The sequence below is a fragment of the Episyrphus balteatus genome, chromosome 3 (assembly GCF_945859705.1).
Source record: "Episyrphus balteatus chromosome 3, idEpiBalt1.1, whole genome shotgun sequence".
Classification (NCBI taxonomy): Eukaryota; Metazoa; Arthropoda; class Insecta; order Diptera; family Syrphidae; genus Episyrphus; species Episyrphus balteatus.
The window spans coordinates 128,217,696-128,235,779 of record NC_079136.1 but is presented as its reverse complement, the minus strand read 5'-3'; the positions used below and the strand labels follow the sequence as shown (position 1 = coordinate 128,235,779).

General features: G+C 29.2%; 1 protein-coding gene and 1 non-coding gene across 3 annotated transcripts; one reads left to right on the top strand and one right to left on the bottom strand.

The window, feature by feature from the left end:
* The first annotated feature begins 116 nt into the window (after positions 1-116).
* Positions 117-17,077, top strand: LOC129916248 (adenylate kinase isoenzyme 5). 2 transcript variants are annotated; one of them, XM_055996092.1, is made up of 10 exons: positions 117-204; positions 10,748-10,921; positions 10,992-11,102; positions 11,174-11,316; positions 14,936-15,118; positions 15,285-15,393; positions 15,475-15,811; positions 15,906-16,122; positions 16,188-16,352; positions 16,613-17,077. In XM_055996092.1, exons 1-10 carry the CDS (start codon positions 183-185, stop codon positions 17,033-17,035), a joined length of 1,884 nt encoding a protein of 627 aa, XP_055852067.1. In that variant the 5' UTR covers positions 117-182; the 3' UTR covers positions 17,036-17,077. The 2 variants fall into 2 exon arrangements, with proteins under 2 accessions (XP_055852067.1, XP_055852066.1); XM_055996091.1 differs by having other exon boundaries at positions 15,285-15,811.
* Positions 3,518-3,589, bottom strand: Trnah-gug (transfer RNA histidin (anticodon GUG)). Its single transcript has one exon. It is a non-coding gene; the product is annotated as a tRNA-His (tRNA).
* Positions 17,078-18,084: the final 1,007 nt, after the last annotated feature.

Sequence of the window (18,084 nt, the reverse complement as noted above, 5' to 3'; positions counted from 1 at the left end):
AAAAGTTAAAATAAAAGTGATTGCATCAAGAAGTGAAATCAAGGGAATATTATAAAATGAATGAAAACCTTTATTACCACCAAATGGATTATTGAGACTTTTTTTCTTAAAAAAAAAAAGATACAAAAAAAAAAAACAAGGTTTTATAAGAGTTTTTTGTTATATTGGCCCCCGAATGGATAATGGGTATTTGTTTAGACACAGGTAAGACAAAAAGTAGATATTTGAAGGTGTACAATGTACATTTATTATTTTAGAGGGTTGGGGTTTGAAACTTTCAGATTTTATCTATATTGCCAATAAAGTGCATTAAATTTTTCAATTTATTTGGAACATACATTTCCAACGATTTCGAAGGCAAGAGGAAACTTGAAATTTTTTTTCGAAAATCAAACAAGAAAAAATGTTTTTTTTCTTAGTCCCGAATTTATTTTTCTTCAAAATTACAACTAGGTTTCCAATGGGACCGTACCTGTTTGAAAGCTTTAAAAAAAAAAACACATACATTTTGTTTAATTCGAAACCCTTAGAGTGAAGTCGATTTAGGAAACAAATACAGACCCCGTTTGCTGTAGTCTCATTGTGATGTTTTTTTTTTACAACACAAAAATTGTTGCTCTCTTTTATTTTTTTTTTAGAAAATGAAGTTTTATGCCAAAAAAAATGTGTTTTCCTTTAAAATTAGTATCAAAATTTTACAAACTAAATTTAAAGGATTTTATAGCTAGAATGTACAGCACGGTCACACAAAACTGCTCTAAACTTAAATTTTTGAGAAAATTTATAAAAAAAAAAATTGGTAAATATAAACTAAAAAAAATTAATTAATGAATTTTAGTTACAGAAAACGGAAGCAACAAATTTAAAAATCATTGGAGGAGTTTAAAAAAAATAATTTTTAAAACTATTTTGATAAAAAAAAAACAATTAAAATACAGTGTGCAATTTTGTAGCAATTATTTTTCAAAACTTAAAACAAAAATACCAAAAAATATTGGTAAAATTTTCGATATTAAAAATGAAAAAAAAAAAAAACAAAAAAAAAATATCCCCAAATTTATATTTTGAAAATTTTGATTTAAATTACAGTTATATAAAACTTTTGTATAACTTCGTTGAAATTGGCAGGTATTTTGATGGGGATCGGGTTAAAATTCTGGCTTCAAAATTCTGCTTTTCAAAATTCTGCTTTTTCAGCGAAAATTCTGTTTTTCAAAATTCTGCTTTTTTTCTATTCTGTTTTGCAAAATTCTGCTTTTTAAAATTCTGCTTTTCAAAATTCTGCATTATATTTGAACAAAAAAATTCTGCTAATTCTGTTTTTTTTTTTTTTTTTATAGCATAGCTAAAGAAAAATACACCTCATTAATGTAATTCAACATTGGTACTTTCCTAAATTTTTGTATTTAAGTGTCGCAAATATTTTTTGAAATTGGAACCGATGTTGTATATTCCTTTTCTTATTCAAATTTTTGAATATTCATCTTTATTTGATAAATTAATAAATGTTTAGTTATTTTCGGAAAGGTTTAATATTAAAAACCTTTTCTTAATATTTTCAAATTTATTCATTTATAAAACAAAAATTAATTCGCATTTAAAAAATGACAAATAATGTAGGTAAGTAATCAAATAAGCAGATAATTTTTGAAAAAGATGATTTTACAGAATTCTGCAAAAAATTAAAAAAGGGTTTGGAAAATGTTAAAAAGCGTGAGCGAATTTTGAAAGCAGAATTTTGACAACAGAATTTTGACCCCGGCAGAATTTTGACCCCAACCCATTTTGATGATTTTTGATTAATTTTTTTAAAAAACCATTAGATGTTTGGACTTCTTCATGATTTATAAAACATTTTTTATTTTTTGACACCAAACCAATACTAATACGTTCTAAGATATTGATATTGATAAAAAACCTCAATGCGAAAAATATACAAAAACGAACATTTTGGTTTTAGTTAAAAATAAAATAGAAAATTGAAATTTTTGAGTTGTGCCAGTATTTATCTAATCACTTTATATTGATTATATTACAAATAAATTTGGTATGAAAGTAAAGACAAAAAATAGCACGCATACGCCTCAGTGAAAAATTGGTGTTTGAACGTGGTAAAGTTTGTAATAGATGGGTTAGTAAAGATTTTTTAAAGTTTTTTTGTTACTATTTTTTTGTTTATACTTTTCATTTATAGACATCTAAAATATAAACAAAAATTTTTAAAAATACTTCTATATAACTATAGTCATTATTAGAAAACCCGGTTTGTTTTTACAAAACATATACCCAAAATTTCAACAGAAATTCACTAAAAAATATTTTCAGTATTATCAGACACAAAAACTTTACTTTTTCTTCTATATTAGGCCCAATAATGATGGCTTTGAACTCATTGCCCTGCTAATCACTCATTTTCTGCTAATATTTTTTTTAAATTATTTGCATTGATCTAATAAGCATGTAAATCGTATATACTTTTTTCTCATACAATTCGGTAGAGCAAAGATAACTTTATCATAAAAAAAATTTTGCACGTTTTTTCGAAACTAATGCTGTTATTTTTTCCATCATTTCCTGAAGTTGTTGAACCGAAATCGATTATATTTATTTATAAAGATTACCATAAGTGTTTGATCATGAACACGTTTTTTTTTTTAATTTTTAATTTTTCCCACCTGCTTTATTTAAAACTATAACATGAAATTATTTTGAACCTTTTTGAAAATACATTTTCCTCATACATAATACACGTCATTCAATTGATAAATTTAAATAAAAATTTTCAATTTTACAGTAATTAACATCGAATTTAATGATAGAATTTTTAAAAGCACTGCTGTTCTTTGCCTATTTAAGTATTAGAAGTAAATAATATTACGTGTCAGGATACAATTATAAAAATAAATTGAAAAGATAATAAATCAAATTGTATTCCCAAAGCTTAATAAAACCCATTAAACAATCGTGTAATTGAAGGTTTTATGATCTTTGAAAGCATATAGTTTGGAGAAAATATTTGAAATGTTGAAAGTCAATATTGGAATGAAAAAAAAAAAAAAACAAACAAACAAACAAAATAAAAACATATAAATGCTCTGTAATTTTCTTTTAACAAAAATTAGAACTGAATTTAAGTAAATGTTTTCAATTTAATAAAAATAATTCATCAAAAGCAAAACAACAAAATAAACAAAATTGCATTAAAGTATATGTTAGAAAAAAAAAAAAAAAAAAAAATTAAAGTAGAAATTGAAATTGACTTCAAAAATAATGGAGAGTGGAAATTAATTTTAGCACTTTCAAGAATTTTATTTTTACGTTTCTGTAAAAAATGTTAGCATGTTTGCACGAAATAAACTTTGTAATAACTTCGTATGCAAGTTTTTATTAATTTTTTAGTTAAAAAATATTTATGGGCCATTGAACAAATTAGTTTTTGGTAAAAAAAAACGAAATTTTCTAAATAGAAATTAAAAAAAAAAAATTACTTCTCCTCCGTGACAATGCTTTGATACATTGCCGTGACCAGGATTCGAACCTGGGTTACCACGGCCACAACGTGGGGTCCTAACCACTAGACGATCACGGCTGTTGGAGAACTGAAAAAAGTTGCGCTAAATTAGGAGCAGTCGGGTCAGTGTCAGTCAGTGGTCATTTTTATTTTTTTTTTAGTTTATTTTATTAAACCTTGTGTGTAAAACGATGGCTATGGAAATTGATATAAAAATGTGGGAAAAAATGAGAACTTGAAAAATATTAAACTCTCAGGGTGAAAAATAAGCAAAAATGAACATTTTGTAGTTTTAATTAAAATCAAAATCGAAAGTTTAAATTTTTGAGTTGTGACATTTATGTAAGCCTGTTACATACGTATTTGTAAGTGTTTATTTATTTTAATAAAAAAAAAATTTATTTAACTACATTAGAAATAAATTTGGTATGAAAATAAAGACAAACAAAAAATATCACTCATACGCCGTAGTGAACATTTTTTTTGTTTTAACGAAGTTTGTAATAAGTAGGTTTCTAATAATTGTTTAAACATTTGTTTGTGTTTATTTTCAGTTTATAACTTCTTTTTAGGTATAGATATGCAATAAAAAAAAAAAAGACAAAACCGTTATAAATAAATACTTCCATATAACGAATCATTGAAACCCGGTTTATTTTCACAAAAAATAGAACCAACAAATTTCAACAGAAATTCTCTAAAACTTATTTTCAATATCATCAGACACAAAAACTAAACTTTTTCTTCTATATTAGACCCAATAATAATATGGCTATGATGAGTAAAAGTTTTTCAACTTTATAAGTTCAATAAAACTCATTGACCTGCTATAAAAAAAATTGTCGACGAAAAAAAGCAAATCGTTGTCTCTGCATGTATCCTATTCAATTTTTTTAAATACCCAATGGAGTGAAATCTCAGATATTATCCTATTTTAACGCCGCCCATTGATTAACCTGCTGTCACCTCAATGTCACATTTCGAAGGTTCTTGTAAGAGAAGTAATTGTTCAAAATAAAAAGTCACCCACCTTTACATACCGTGAAGTCATTATTTCAACTCTAGAGGGTTGGGGTTCAAGGATATCCCAATACAATTTATTTGACTGGAATACAAAAAAAAAGTATACTCACATATACAAAAATGATACTTTAGTAGTTTGGTAATAAACCGCATAGAAAGTGAACAGGTGTGTATGTTTGCAAATGCTTTGATGATGATGTTGTTGAGGGGCATTGAACAGAAAAAAAAAGAAAAACCTTTGAAGTCGGTGGTTGAAAACACAACAAGAATTGCTAGAAAATCAATACAAAATATTATTGTCTTTTTTCCTTTCTTGCTGGTGTTTTTTTTTTATTATTTTTATTGAGACAGTCTAGCAGTTTGTCCTGTTGAGCAGAGAGTAGACTATATATTCAAACTCAGAAAAATGCATGTTAAACATTTACATGCAAAACGTCTAGTAAGTAAAGTGCACGTGTTAAAGCTTTCATTAGTCCTTTGTACCTACATAAAGCGTTGTTTGTGTATGTAGAACCGTTGTTTTGTTTTTTTTTTTTCAACCAACTTTTATTCTATTTATTTTTTGTGAAAGTTTTTGCTTAATATTACAACAACGAAACAGGATATTTTTATATGACGAGGAAATTGTAGCAATTTTGCTTTGGTTGTTTTTTTTTTTTTCTGAGAAATTATGTCGATAGTACCTAATAATCTGAATGCCAAGTATAGGGCAAACAATAATTTTATTAAGTTGCTTCTTGCTTACACCTGTTGAGGTTGTTGGAATCCTTTGTAATCGTTTTGTTAGAACTCTTTTTTATTTTTATTTTACAATTGATTTTATTTTTTTTGTTCTTTTTTGCAATTTATGACAACGTGGCCGGTAATTAAATAATGGCTATAAAGACCGTATAGCTTATGGTCACTAAAAATAATAATTATTTGTATACATTAGTCAGAAGGTGAAATTCTCAGTGTAAAAATAATTATAGCTTTGGAGAAAACTATAAACCAAAATGAAATGTTTCTTTTTTTCAAAACCTGCCGACACTTTGATAAGAATAAAACTTTTTTTTGAAATATAATGAACTTTTAAAACTACGATGAAATTTTCATTGAGGATTTAAAATAGAAAAAATTCTTGGACTATAAAAGATTTAAATTAAAATTATTTGAAAAAAAAACCATTCTATAGGAATTAGAGAAAAGATTTATTTTTGGAAAATAAGTTCTTTTAAAACAAAGGATGAGACGCTTTTTAGCGATGAGTAGGTACTTTTTTTTTTTGAAGATGTGACTTTTGCAAAATAATAATTTTACAGAAACCTTTTGAGAGAGTATTCAAAAAAAAAAAATTACATACCAAGTTTGTCCTGAAACAATACAGAGGCTAAAAGACTAACAAACTAACAATAAAAAAACAGACTGAAAATTTTTTCCAGGGTTTTAAGAAAATCAATGTAAATAAAATTTGAAAATACAAAAAAAAACTAATTAAAAAATAAAATACTCGAAAATATCTGCTTCCGAATGTAAGAAAAATAATATTTCAATTGCAAATAATTCAGCAACCAGACTTGGAAGAAACTTTTGGGTTTCAGTTATGAATAGAGCGCAAAGAGGCCTTTCTCTTCATGTATCACTCGATGGATTCGGAGAACTTTTTTTGAAAATCGATTATTTTTAGGCAAGGGGTTAACCTTGATTTTTTGTCAAAAATCTTTAAAAAATAGATTTGTAATTTTTTAACATAAATGGATAGGCCTATTTATTGTCAACTCATATCTGTAAACCAAATCTTGTTTCGAGACCTTGATCCGAACTTATCTGCTTCCGAATGTAAAAAAAAACATAAAAAAATAAAAAAAAAATCGATTGCAAATATGTACATAATTAAGCAACCAGACGTTTAAGAAACTTTTGGTTTTCAGTTATGAATAGAGCTCAAAAAGGCCATTCTTTTAATGTACCATTTGCTGGATTTAGAGAACTTTTTTGAAAATCCATTATTTTTAAGCAAGGGGTTAACCTTGATTTTTTCTCGAAAATCTTCAAAAAATACATTTGTAATTTTTTACATAAATAGATAGGCCTTTTCATTGCGAGCTCATATCTGTAAACCAATACTTGTTTCGAGACCTTGATCAGAAAATATACATATGTTTTTGAATGTAAGATGAATTTTTTGAAAAAGCCTTTAATCTTGATTTTTCTCGAAAATTTTTAAAAATCAGATTTTTAATTTTTTTAGCTACATTTCTTGCAAATTAAAATTTGTTCACAAAAAAAAAAAAAAAAATAATGCGAATCGAACAGTAAAAAAATGGTATTAAAAATCAATTTATTTTCAATGGCATTTTTATTTCTTAAGACTAAGAGTAAGTACTCGAAATAAAATAATATTTCTTGTTGCAAAAATATTTTGAATTTGTTATTAATATTTTTTTTTAATTTTAAATGCTTTTTTTTTGCAAAAATATCAAAATTGATTAATTAATTGATTGAAATTTTATACCTTCTTATTTTAAAATATTTTATATATGTTATGTATGTTATAAATAACAAAAATTTCGTTTTCGAAGTATATTTTTTTTTTAAATCTAATTTGCGACATACTTTAGATTTTTAATGCAAATGATGCTCGAGCAAATATAATATTTTTTTATATTGAAAAAAAAAACTTTAAATTTGCATCAATTTTCTTTGCATTTTAAATGTTTTTAATGCAATTTGATGTTCTTACAACCCTATATAAATTTAAAATTATTAATACAAAATACTGATAGAATATAAATATATCTCAAGTCTTTATATTGAAAATTCCTTATTAAAAAGTCGGTATATCTGCTTTTGGAAGTACGAGTATAATTGCGTTATGTCTTCTTTTGGAAGTAAAACTATTAAAAAATTCTTCTTTTGCAGGTAAAATCACGATTTTTTTTTTAAATTTTTTGTAAATAAAGCTTTATCAATATCAGTATCAAGGGGCACGGTAGTGCCCAGCCAAGTTCTCTAGCAACTTTGGCACTACACCCTTATTTACAGGAAACAACTCAGGCCATTTTCGACCCCCCTCTAACTTCCACACCAAAGATGCTAGAAATTTCAAACTCACTACATTTGTTGAGCTCGTAAAAACCAAACTCCTCACAAAATTTCAGCCTCCTACGATGAGTAGTTTCTGAGATATAGGGCTTCAAAAATCGCAAAAACCGTAACTGACTCACTGACTCACTGACTCACTGACAGATCATCAAAATTATGGAGAACTTCCCGATTTCGTAGAAACTTGAAATTTTACACGGTGATAGGACTTGTGGTGTATACAAAGGAAAAAATCGAAAATTTGAGATTTTCAATTCAGGGGGCGTGGCATCCGCCCATTTCCGCAGAATTTTCATCATATATTATAGAGCACTTCTGATTATCGTAGAATCTTGAAATTTGGTAGAATAGTAGAGCTGGTAGTTAACACAAAGGAAAAAATTTAAAACTTGAGAATTTCAGCCAGGGGGCGTGGCAACCGCCCATTTCCGTTGAATTTTCATAAATTATTATAGAGCACTTCTGATTGTCGTAGAATCTTGAAATTTGGTAGAATGGTAGAACTGGTAGGTTATACAAAGGAAAAAAATTAAAATTTGAGAATTTCAGCCAGGGGGCGTGGCAACCGCCCATTTCCGCTGAATTTTCATAAATTATTGTAGAGCACTTCTGATTGTCGTAGAATCTTGAAATTTGGTAGAATAGTAGAGCTGGTAGTTCATACAAAGGAAAAAATTTAAAACTTGAGAATTTCAGCCAGGGGGCGCCCGGGCGGCGTGGCAAAAGCCCATTTCCGCTGAGTTTTCATAAATTATTATAGAGCACTTCTGATTGTCGTAGAATCTTGAAATTTGGTAGAATGGTAGAGCTGGTAGTTTATACAAAGGAAAAAATTTTAAATTTGAGAATTTCAGGCAGGGGGCGTGGCAACCACCCATTTTCACTGAATTTTCATCAAATATAGAGATTTTATATTCTACAGCCATACCTTGCAAAAAGTAGTGAAATCACAACAAAAACATTACTTGGCTCAAAAAGAGCCAAGTTCTCCTATGTTGAAATTATGCTGGCACAAAAAGTACTGAGATGTAAAAGTGTACCAAGTTCTAAAGTTTGGGTCCAAATTCGTATCAATAAAATTTTGATTGTTTACTTGGCAATTTTTGAAATAACTTTAAAAATCGATAATTAAGAAAAATTGTCAAGAGAACAATCAAAATTTTATTGATACGAATTTGGACCCAAACTTTAGAACTTGGTACACTTTTACATCTCAGTACTTTTTGTGCCAGCATAATTTCAACATAGGAGAACTTGGCTCTTTTTTTAACAGTAATGTTTTTGTTGTGATTTTAGTTTATAACAAGAAACAAAAATACATTTTTATAAATGAAATTGAATTAAAATGCGTTTCTGGATCGCACGTACTTGCTCTTGTAATTTGGAGTGTCTATTTTGGTTATTTGAATAGCTCTATATTTAATTTTTTTAAATGATAAGAAATAACAGTCTAAATTTTGGAAAAAATATTTGGTGTTCAATAGGCTGTTTTGGAAATAAAGTCGTTTTTTGACATTGAATAACTATCTCTGTGTGCTGTTAAGAAAATTATTTTTGATTGAATCAGACGCGCGTTGAAAAGACCTAAAAAATGACATGCATATCTCATTTTCCAATTTTTTCCGATAGCTGGAAATCAGCTCCTCAAATGTTGTCAAAATATGAAATTTTGTAGTATGTGTTGACCACCACTTGTATGGGTCCGCCGTTCGATCTTGGCGAACAGTCCTCATATACAGGGTGTCCCAAAAGTAATGGATGAAAGGAAGTATGCTGATAGGGGATCTTAAGGGCTCTCAGAATTTGGTAACTTGTTCATCCCAAATCCTTACGGTTTTGGATTTAATGCGATTCTTGTGAAATTTCGAAAAATCCCTACTTTGCAACAGTATTTTGCTTCCTGCGCCCATCATTGATTTTTGTTTTTTAAAATTCTTTTACAAAAACATTGCCAAATAATTAGGAACAATTAATTAATCAAAATATTTTTTTATTCCATACGCCATTTTGCTGCAAATTTACTAACAGTTTCAAGTTTAATAAAAAATCTATTTCTAACTTTTATTTGAGAGCAACACCGCAAAAAAAATTTGTCCGGTGTGAGAATGGTTTATTATTTTAAAAAGTTGCCCTGTTATTCTAGTTTTCAAAAATGTATAAAAGTTTCCAAAGTTGCAGTTAGATCGCAAAATATTACAATTTGAATTCAACAAAACACGGTTTTTCAGAATAAAAAACAACCAAAAATAAACACATTTTCTCGAACTGTTATTTGTTTATTTTTCTTTAAACAAAAGCTTCTATTTTTGTTTGTATTTTTGCTCTGAAAATCCCTGTTTTGTTGAATTAAAATTGTAATATTTTGCGATCTAACTGCAACTTTGGAATCTTTTATACTTTTTTGAAAACCACAATAACAGGGAAACTTTTTAAAATAATAAACCATTCTCACACCGGACAAATTTTTTTGCGGTGTTGCTCTCAAATAAAAGTTAGAAATAGATTTTTTATAAAACTTGAAACTGTTAGTTAATTTGCAGCGAAATGGCGTATGGAATAAAAAATATTTTGATTAATTAATTGTTCCTAATTATTTGGCAATGTTTTTGTAAAAGAATTTTAAAAAACAAAAATCAATGATGGGCGCAGGAAGCAAAATACTGTTGCAAAGTAGGGATTTTTCGAAATTTCACAAGAATCGCATTAAATCCAAAACCGTAAGGATTTGGGATGAACAAGTTACCAAATTCTGAGAGCCCTTAAGATCCCCTATCAGCATACTTCCTTTCATCCATTACTTTTGGGACACCCTGTATAATTCGATTTTAGATGTCTACCTTTGCAGTACTAGGTAGTTTAAGCTACATCTATTCTTGAAACAAATTATAAAATTTTTGAAATTACCAACGTTTTTTTCTGAGTGTCCTTGGCCGAATATTCGGCGGCCGAATATTCGGTATTCGGCCGAGGAGCGTGGCCGAATATTCGGTATTCGGCCAAACCAATGTTCGCGGCATCTCTAATAGGTACATACGTTATGTAAAGCTCTCAACATTTATAGAATAATAACAATGATGTTGTATTTTAGTGTGTAAACCATAAGATAAATTTTATTTTTGTATCTTACAGATGCCAGCGCGGCACAGGACACAAACGAAACCGCCAACGAAGCGTGGAAACGTACAAATCCTCGCAATACAAACAGTGCCAGTGGTTCAGCAATAAATGTCCCATTAGCCGATATGGACAATGCTGGCAAAATAAAATTCGATCCACCAAAGGTTCCAGTGATATTTGTTTTAGGTTTGTATTATACATTTTTTTTTTTCATTTAAATTTCCATTAAAAAAAAAATAATATCTAAAATTAATAGGAGGCCCAGGTAGTGGCAAAGTAACACATTGTGACACCTTTATGCAGGAGCGACGAGGTGTCATACATATAAATATGATGGATCTCCTGCAACAGTATGCGATGGGTAATGGTAAGGATTAAATTTTCATAATCCATTTAGTTCATAAATTCATAACATTTTTATGTTTTTTTTTTTTTAAGATATGCAAGATTTTGCACAATTATCATCAAAAACTGTTACCGAAGTTTTAATGTTAGAAATGAAAATGGCTCCAGCTGCCAAAGCATATTTAATTTCCGGATATCCTCGTTCAATGCGCGACGTTGTTGAATATTCAGAAAAAGTAAGTAAACACAAATTCAGACCTTCTATATAGAGAGAGATATAAATTAAAAAAGTATTAATAAAATAAATTATCAAAAAAAAATCCCCAAAATGTCCTTGAACATATTGATAACGACAACGCAATTATTTCGAGCCATTTAAATGGTACAAAATTATACATACAAAGCCATAACTCTTAGCGACAGACAATATCGTCCTTGATATAGGTTATACAGGTACCAATAGTGGGAGAAAGCATACGTCGGTCGCCGTTTATTGACCAATCAAGTTGGCTTAGTTATGTTAAGTTATACATTGAGCTGTCATGAGCAACAATTAAATTAACAACAAGTCTAATTGCGTTAACGAAACGCATATTTGAATTGTTTACTCCATCATTTCGTGGGAGAGAGGGGGTCCCAACTCAGGGGGATGTACCTACGCGTACAAATAATCCTATTTATTCGAAACGAGCTTATTTAGTTGAAAGTTATGTTAGAACGTATTAACACCAGGTAGGTAGGTATCTCTGTTTTGCACCCTCTGTGGTATAAAAGCCTTTTCTGAAACACTGTCGCGGGGCACGTCAATTGAGAATACTAAATAATTCAAAACAATTTGTGTATACGCATCCCACAACCAACAACACCCATCACCACCACCCCACCATTATCAAACAGCAGCAGTAACAGCAGCAGTAGCAGCATATCCTGTCAAGGACGAATACTTTGGGTTTTTGGGCGAGGAGGTGTGTGTGTAGGAGCCATTTTAAAGGACAGTATGTGTACAACGGCGCTATTAAACTTACATCAAGGACTTTATTTTTTTGTGTTGTTTTTGTTTTTTTTTGTTTTTGTGTTACTCGGTTTTGTTTTTCAGAAAGAGAGAGGGAGAGTTAAAAAGCCTGAGGGAAAAATAAGCACAACAAAGTAAAGCAGAAATGGGGACAGGCAGGAAGTCCTTTTTATCGATTTTATTTTATTTCACTTTTTTTTTTGTTTTTCTCTTTTTACTAGGTTAATTCAACTTCCTCTACCTCTTTTCCACTTGCGTCGTCGTTGTGTGTTTTTTGTGTGTGGAAATCAATTCAGGTTGTTTTGATTGAATTTTCTGGCAAGAAATTGGATCAGATCCGTAGAGGATTTAAAAATAAAGTTAAATGCGCGCCTAATTATTGTGATTCTGTATAATGTTTGAGGGAATGCTTTTTTTCTTCATGGAATTTTTAAAGACTTAAATTGCTGATATAGTACCTATATATTTAGAAAATGTTCTCGATCTAATTAAGTAAAGCACGCAACATATGATTTGACGTCATTTCTTATTCAAACAAAAAATTTCAAGGATCAAAAGGAGTGTGTGCATATTCAAGTTCAGAAAGTAAACAATATATAAAAATAAATGTACCCCTCAAACCAATATCTTGCGAGTGTTATTTGTGTTTGAAACAAGACAAACATCGTTTGGAATTTTGTATGCCTTCACCTTCATAATGTGGAAAATAAGGTTGAGGTTCTTTTTATTATTTTTTTTGTGCGTATGAAATATTTAATTGATGGTTCTTAGAATAAAGTTAAAACAAAAAAATAAGAACTCAAAAAGTGGATATTAGTAAATACTTATAAAACTTTATGTCATTAGGGACAACCTTTTTTAATTGGTAAAGAAGAAAACCGTATCAAGGACGAAATAAAAATCAGTTGACTTAGTTTAATTATTTATTAAATTGAGAAAACTTTAACATGTGAAAAGGAAATATTGATCGCTTTAAATTTTAGTCCAACATAATGAAGAACGTTTTTTAAATGCAGGTCTTAAATGAGTAACTAGCTAATTGTGGAAATTACTAAAATCATGCCCGAGAAAAGAGTTTCATAAGACTTCTTAAAGAAATACAAAAAAAAAACTTCACAAGAATCACATAACGGTCGATTTTTGAGCAGATTTTTGTGTTAATCTCCAAATATCAATCAATTTCTTAAAATAAAAATTTTCAAAAAATAAAAAAAAGGAATTGTGTATCCTTACTCCAAGGAATTATTATTCGACACATAAAACCAAAATTTCAAAAAAAGAAATTATCAACCGTTTTTCAAAAAATCATTTTTCAAAAAAAAAAATAATTAAATATTTTTCAAAGATCGAAAAATGAGGATTTGACTCACACCTTTTTGTTTTAAAACTTTTCGTCAAAATCGGCCAGTTGACCTCTAAATTTGTAGCTTTTTAAAACTTTTAAATTCCATAAACTTGGTTTTTGTAGCCTCAATATTTTTTTGATATTCAAAATTCCGCTAAAATAAGATTGAAGTTAGCGGACGAAAGTAGGAAAATTAATATTTTTTTGATGCCCAAAATTGTAGCTAATTTGTTGCATTGTAGGTGTACAAGTACATTTTAAAAAAATCACAGTTTTAGGTTTTTTCTTTTGTCAATAAATTGTAGTTAATTGTTATTATTTTTATATACGAGTAAATTCCAAGATTGTAGTAGCTCAAACCGTTTTAAAATATTCAAGATTTTGTTTAAAAATATAGCTCAAAAGTAACCTTTCAAAATCAAAAAAAAAAAAAATTCAAACATTTTTTTTTTGCAGAAATTTGAAGTAACACAGAATAATATTCAATATTCCGCTTAAATAAGACTCAATTTTATATGTTACGGTCAAAATTTTCAAAAAAGTTAAATGTTTAAATTTTTTTCTTTTCTAGAAATTGTAGCTTTGCAAAACAAAATTTGTTGAACAAAAATTAAGTTTGTAGCTCCCTTCAGTCATTTTATATCTCAATTTGAAGTTTATAAAAAACTGCACTTCCGGTTCGCTGTACGAAACAAAAGTTTAAAAAATTCCGTTTTAAAATTTTTTTTTTCGCAAATTATTGTAGCTTTTGAAAACAAGATTTTGTATATGCAAACCCCAATTTTGTAGCTCAAACCGTTTTTAATCTTATCACTCATTTTCTAAAAAAAAAAAAAAACAAATCGATAGATTTTCTAAATTGATCTCAAATGTAAGAAAATATTTTTTTAACAAAGTAAAAAAGTTTTCAAATGTATCCTTGAATTTTTTCTAAAGTGATCCGTTGTGTTTTTTTTTTTTTTTTTGGTTTTGACCTTTTTTGAGGATATCTCGGAAGTCTGACGTGATAGGGCAAAATTGTCTTCGAATCTGGATTTAGCGACCCAAAAACTATAAGATTATCATATTCGCACATCCCGATCAGAGACATTTCGTGACATTTTTTTGGGTTATCTGGAAAACCTGACGTGATGTGGCAAAAAGGGACTTCGGATTCGGTTTCAACGACTATATGAAAAACATAAGCGCAACCCCAGGTCAGAACTTTTTTTTTTTTAGTGTGTGGCTGTGAAATCAAAGTCAAGAGTATATGGTTTTCGGTTTGATAACTGATTTTGCAGTCTAAAAACTAAACAAATCACGTATTTTTTGTGTTCCTTTAATTTTTTTGGACTAGTGTAGTTAAAAATACCAGAAATTAGTTAAATTTACCAGAAATAAAGTTAAATTTACCAGATGTCAAGTTTTCCCTGCGTTATTTTCTCTCTGCGCGATGGATGCTTTTTCAATTTAATGTTTACAAAGTTCTTTAAGATGTTTAATTTTTTTTTTTTTTCAGATACAAATTGTCAATGGTGTTATATTAATATCGTGGCGTCAATCTGTTTTACAAAAACAAATCGATTATGGAGCAAAATTAGGTCATGTAGTTCTCTCTCTCGCCAAAATGGAATTAGAAAACTTTTTTAAAAATGTTATGCCTGTTGCTGATTATTTTGATCAAAGTGATATGTTGCTGGCGGTAAGTTTTTCTTTTTTCCTTTCATTTTGAAAATTTTCAAAAAAATTATAATTTTTTCATCAAAAAAACAAAAAAAAAAATCCATCAACTCAAAAAACAAAACACAAACAAAAAAAAAAAAAAAAACACGAGAGGATATTTTCTATTATAAATTATCCAACTACAGGTAAATGGCGAGCGTGCGCCAACGGAAGTTTATAAAGACTTTCGGACCGCCATACTTGACATCTTAAGTGCCTTAGAGAATCAAGAAGCAATATTAAATGGAGTTACAGGTATGGGCAGAGGGATGAATGACATACCCGGCAGTATAGTTAGTGTTGAAACTGCTCCTAGTCAAGAGAAGAATATTACAGAGCCTGCAGTGCGTCAGCAACGTTCGTCTGCAGCGTTTACAACAACAACAAGTCGCATTCAAGATGTTGAAGTTGATTATCATCAATTTTCTGGTGGAAATGCTGCTGCTGCTGCTAATGGAAATGGTGTTGGTATTCGTGGACGAGTGGTGGCATCTCCCCAAGGAGTTGATGCAGTTGCACTGATGGGTCAGAATATTTCCAATGCTATAGCAGCTGTTAATCATGTTGGTGAAAGTGTACCACCCGTTATTTGGGTGATTGGTGGACCGGGAAGTAATAAGGCAAGTCTGTGTTTGAAGGCGGTAGGACTGAATCCCGGATGGGGACATATTAGGTAATCATTATTTGTCTTTTGTCGGGAAAGTTTTCGTGAGTAACTTTGTCCACTTATACTAATACAATTTCTTATTTTTACATGCTGTCAAAAGTATCGGACGAATTCTTCGAACTATTACTGATTCAGCTCCAAGGGCCAATACCGAAAGTTATGCCATAAAAGAGGCCTTAACTGCTGGTGAAATGGTTCCTGAGAAGAATTTGAATGCTCTGCTCGATGTTAACATTCGACAGTTGATGGATAAGAAGGGAATAATTATCGATGGATTCCCAAGAAACTTGCAACAAGTTTCTTATTTCGAAACTAAGGTTAGAAACGGCTTCACTTGGTTTTCAAAAATCTGAAAAAAAAAACTATTTTTTCTCTTTTTCAGTACAAAGTTCAACCGCCAGTGGTGTTGTTAGATTGCTCAAAACTTCAATTGGGTCGAGGTCGGGTTGATGATACGGTTTCATCATTTCGAAGACGTTTAGAGCTATTTCGCGAACAAACATTACCAATGCTGAAATCCATGGACAATAGCAGTCGATTGATAATTGTAAGTTAAAAAAAAAATAAACACTTCATCATAGGACAACTCATCATGAGATAAGTCATCACAATATTCGATTGGAACCAATTTATTTTGGCGGTTTATTTTGAAATTTAATTTTTTTAAATTGTTTCTCTTATTGAAACGTTTCCTGTGATGAATTGTCCTGTGATGAGCTGTCCATGTTGACTTGTCTTATGATTAGATGTGCATTGATAAGTATAATTCAATCCATGATGGTTAACAAAATTTACTTCTTTCCACAGGTTGATGGTGATACAGATAGTCCGTCAGTACAACGTGAATTTGAGAAAATCATTCGAAATCACATTCAAAAATTAACAGTCAATCCAAATCAGAATCCAAATAATATGATGATGAATGATTTGAATAATCGACCTCATACAACTACAATGCGTAATGTTACCGAACAAACCGATGCAATTCTAAACGATTTGGAAAATAATGTGCCGGGAGCTGTGCCAACAATAAGTCATCATGTCAGCATGATGAATGGTCATTTGAAGAGTAATAGTAATAATGTCAATAGTAATAATGTTAATAATATGAATCATCATGCGATGGTTGGTGGTGTTAAGACTGGAATGAATGGAAATGCTGGAAAACCTATGGATTTTAGGCATATGCTGGAAGAAGCTGAAAGACATCCGGTAGATTCATATATGTAGAATTTATAAGGTCTTAAAATAATATACGTTATAGTTAGTTATAATAGTGGAATAGATTAAGTAGTGTTTTAGCACTTTTTTTTGGAAGTTTTAAGGAAAATATTAAAAAATAATATTAAACTTACTAAATGATTTCTAAGAAATTAAATTTAAGGGAAAAATTTAATTTATGTTTACCAAAAGCTAGATTAAATTTATAAACTTTTGAGTTTTGGTAATTGAAAGTATGCTCTTTTTTAAATTTACACATTTTCTGTTGTCAACTATCTTACGTTTAAAAATTAAAAAAAAAAAAAAAAACAGAATATCTTGAAAGTTTCAAAATTTTCGAGATCGTTCATAAACACAAACCAGACTTGCTCAAACCGTAAAAATCGTTTTACCCACAAATAAGTTTTTTGTTTACTTTCCTTTCTTAATAATATCAATTCATATCTCAAAATTTGTATCGTTAACTGCTTAACTGATTTCGATCATTTTTTTGTGTCTTAAAAAAATATTCGTCAAAAACGGTCAAAAACGGTCAAAAACGCTGAACATTTCAATTTTCGTATTTTTGTGAGCCATCTAGCTACTATAATTTTGAGTGGTATCTCTCCGGGCAAAAGAACAGTTTTATTTTTATTTGACCAACAATTTTATTCAGAGGCCCATAAAGATGAGCATTGACTTGAATAAAAAACTCCTTAGAAATTCAACATATCATTTTTTAAAATTATCTTACAACTATGACACACTATTACAACGGATAGAATTTACACTACATATAACAGAACAAATTTGGTGGATAAAATATTTTATTTAAACGAAATGGTAAAGCTTTAACAAAAATAATTTAATACATTGTGCCCTTAATTATAAAAGTGGACTTAGTCACTCCTAAAAATGGCATCAAATCTAGCCTAAAAATAATTATTATTTAAGGGTTAAAGTTTATTTGAAAGCGAAATTGCAGAAAATAAACTTCTTTATTGCTCCTCTAGTGATTTCATAAAAAAAAAATAAAATTAAATCGTTATAAGAAAATTATTATGTAAGTTTTTCTTTAA

Excerpts from the sequence above, each read along its gene's own strand:
- LOC129916248 (XM_055996091.1), top strand. The coding sequence starts at position 183 with ATGGGTATTTGTTTAGACACAG. Across the intron at positions 10,922-10,991 it reads TCCAGTGATATTTGTTTTAG|GAGGCCCAGGTAGTGGCAAA; the intron begins GTTTGTATTATA and ends TAAAATTAATAG. Across the intron at positions 16,353-16,612 it reads ATAGCAGTCGATTGATAATT|GTTGATGGTGATACAGATAG; the intron begins GTAAGTTAAAAA and ends TTCTTTCCACAG.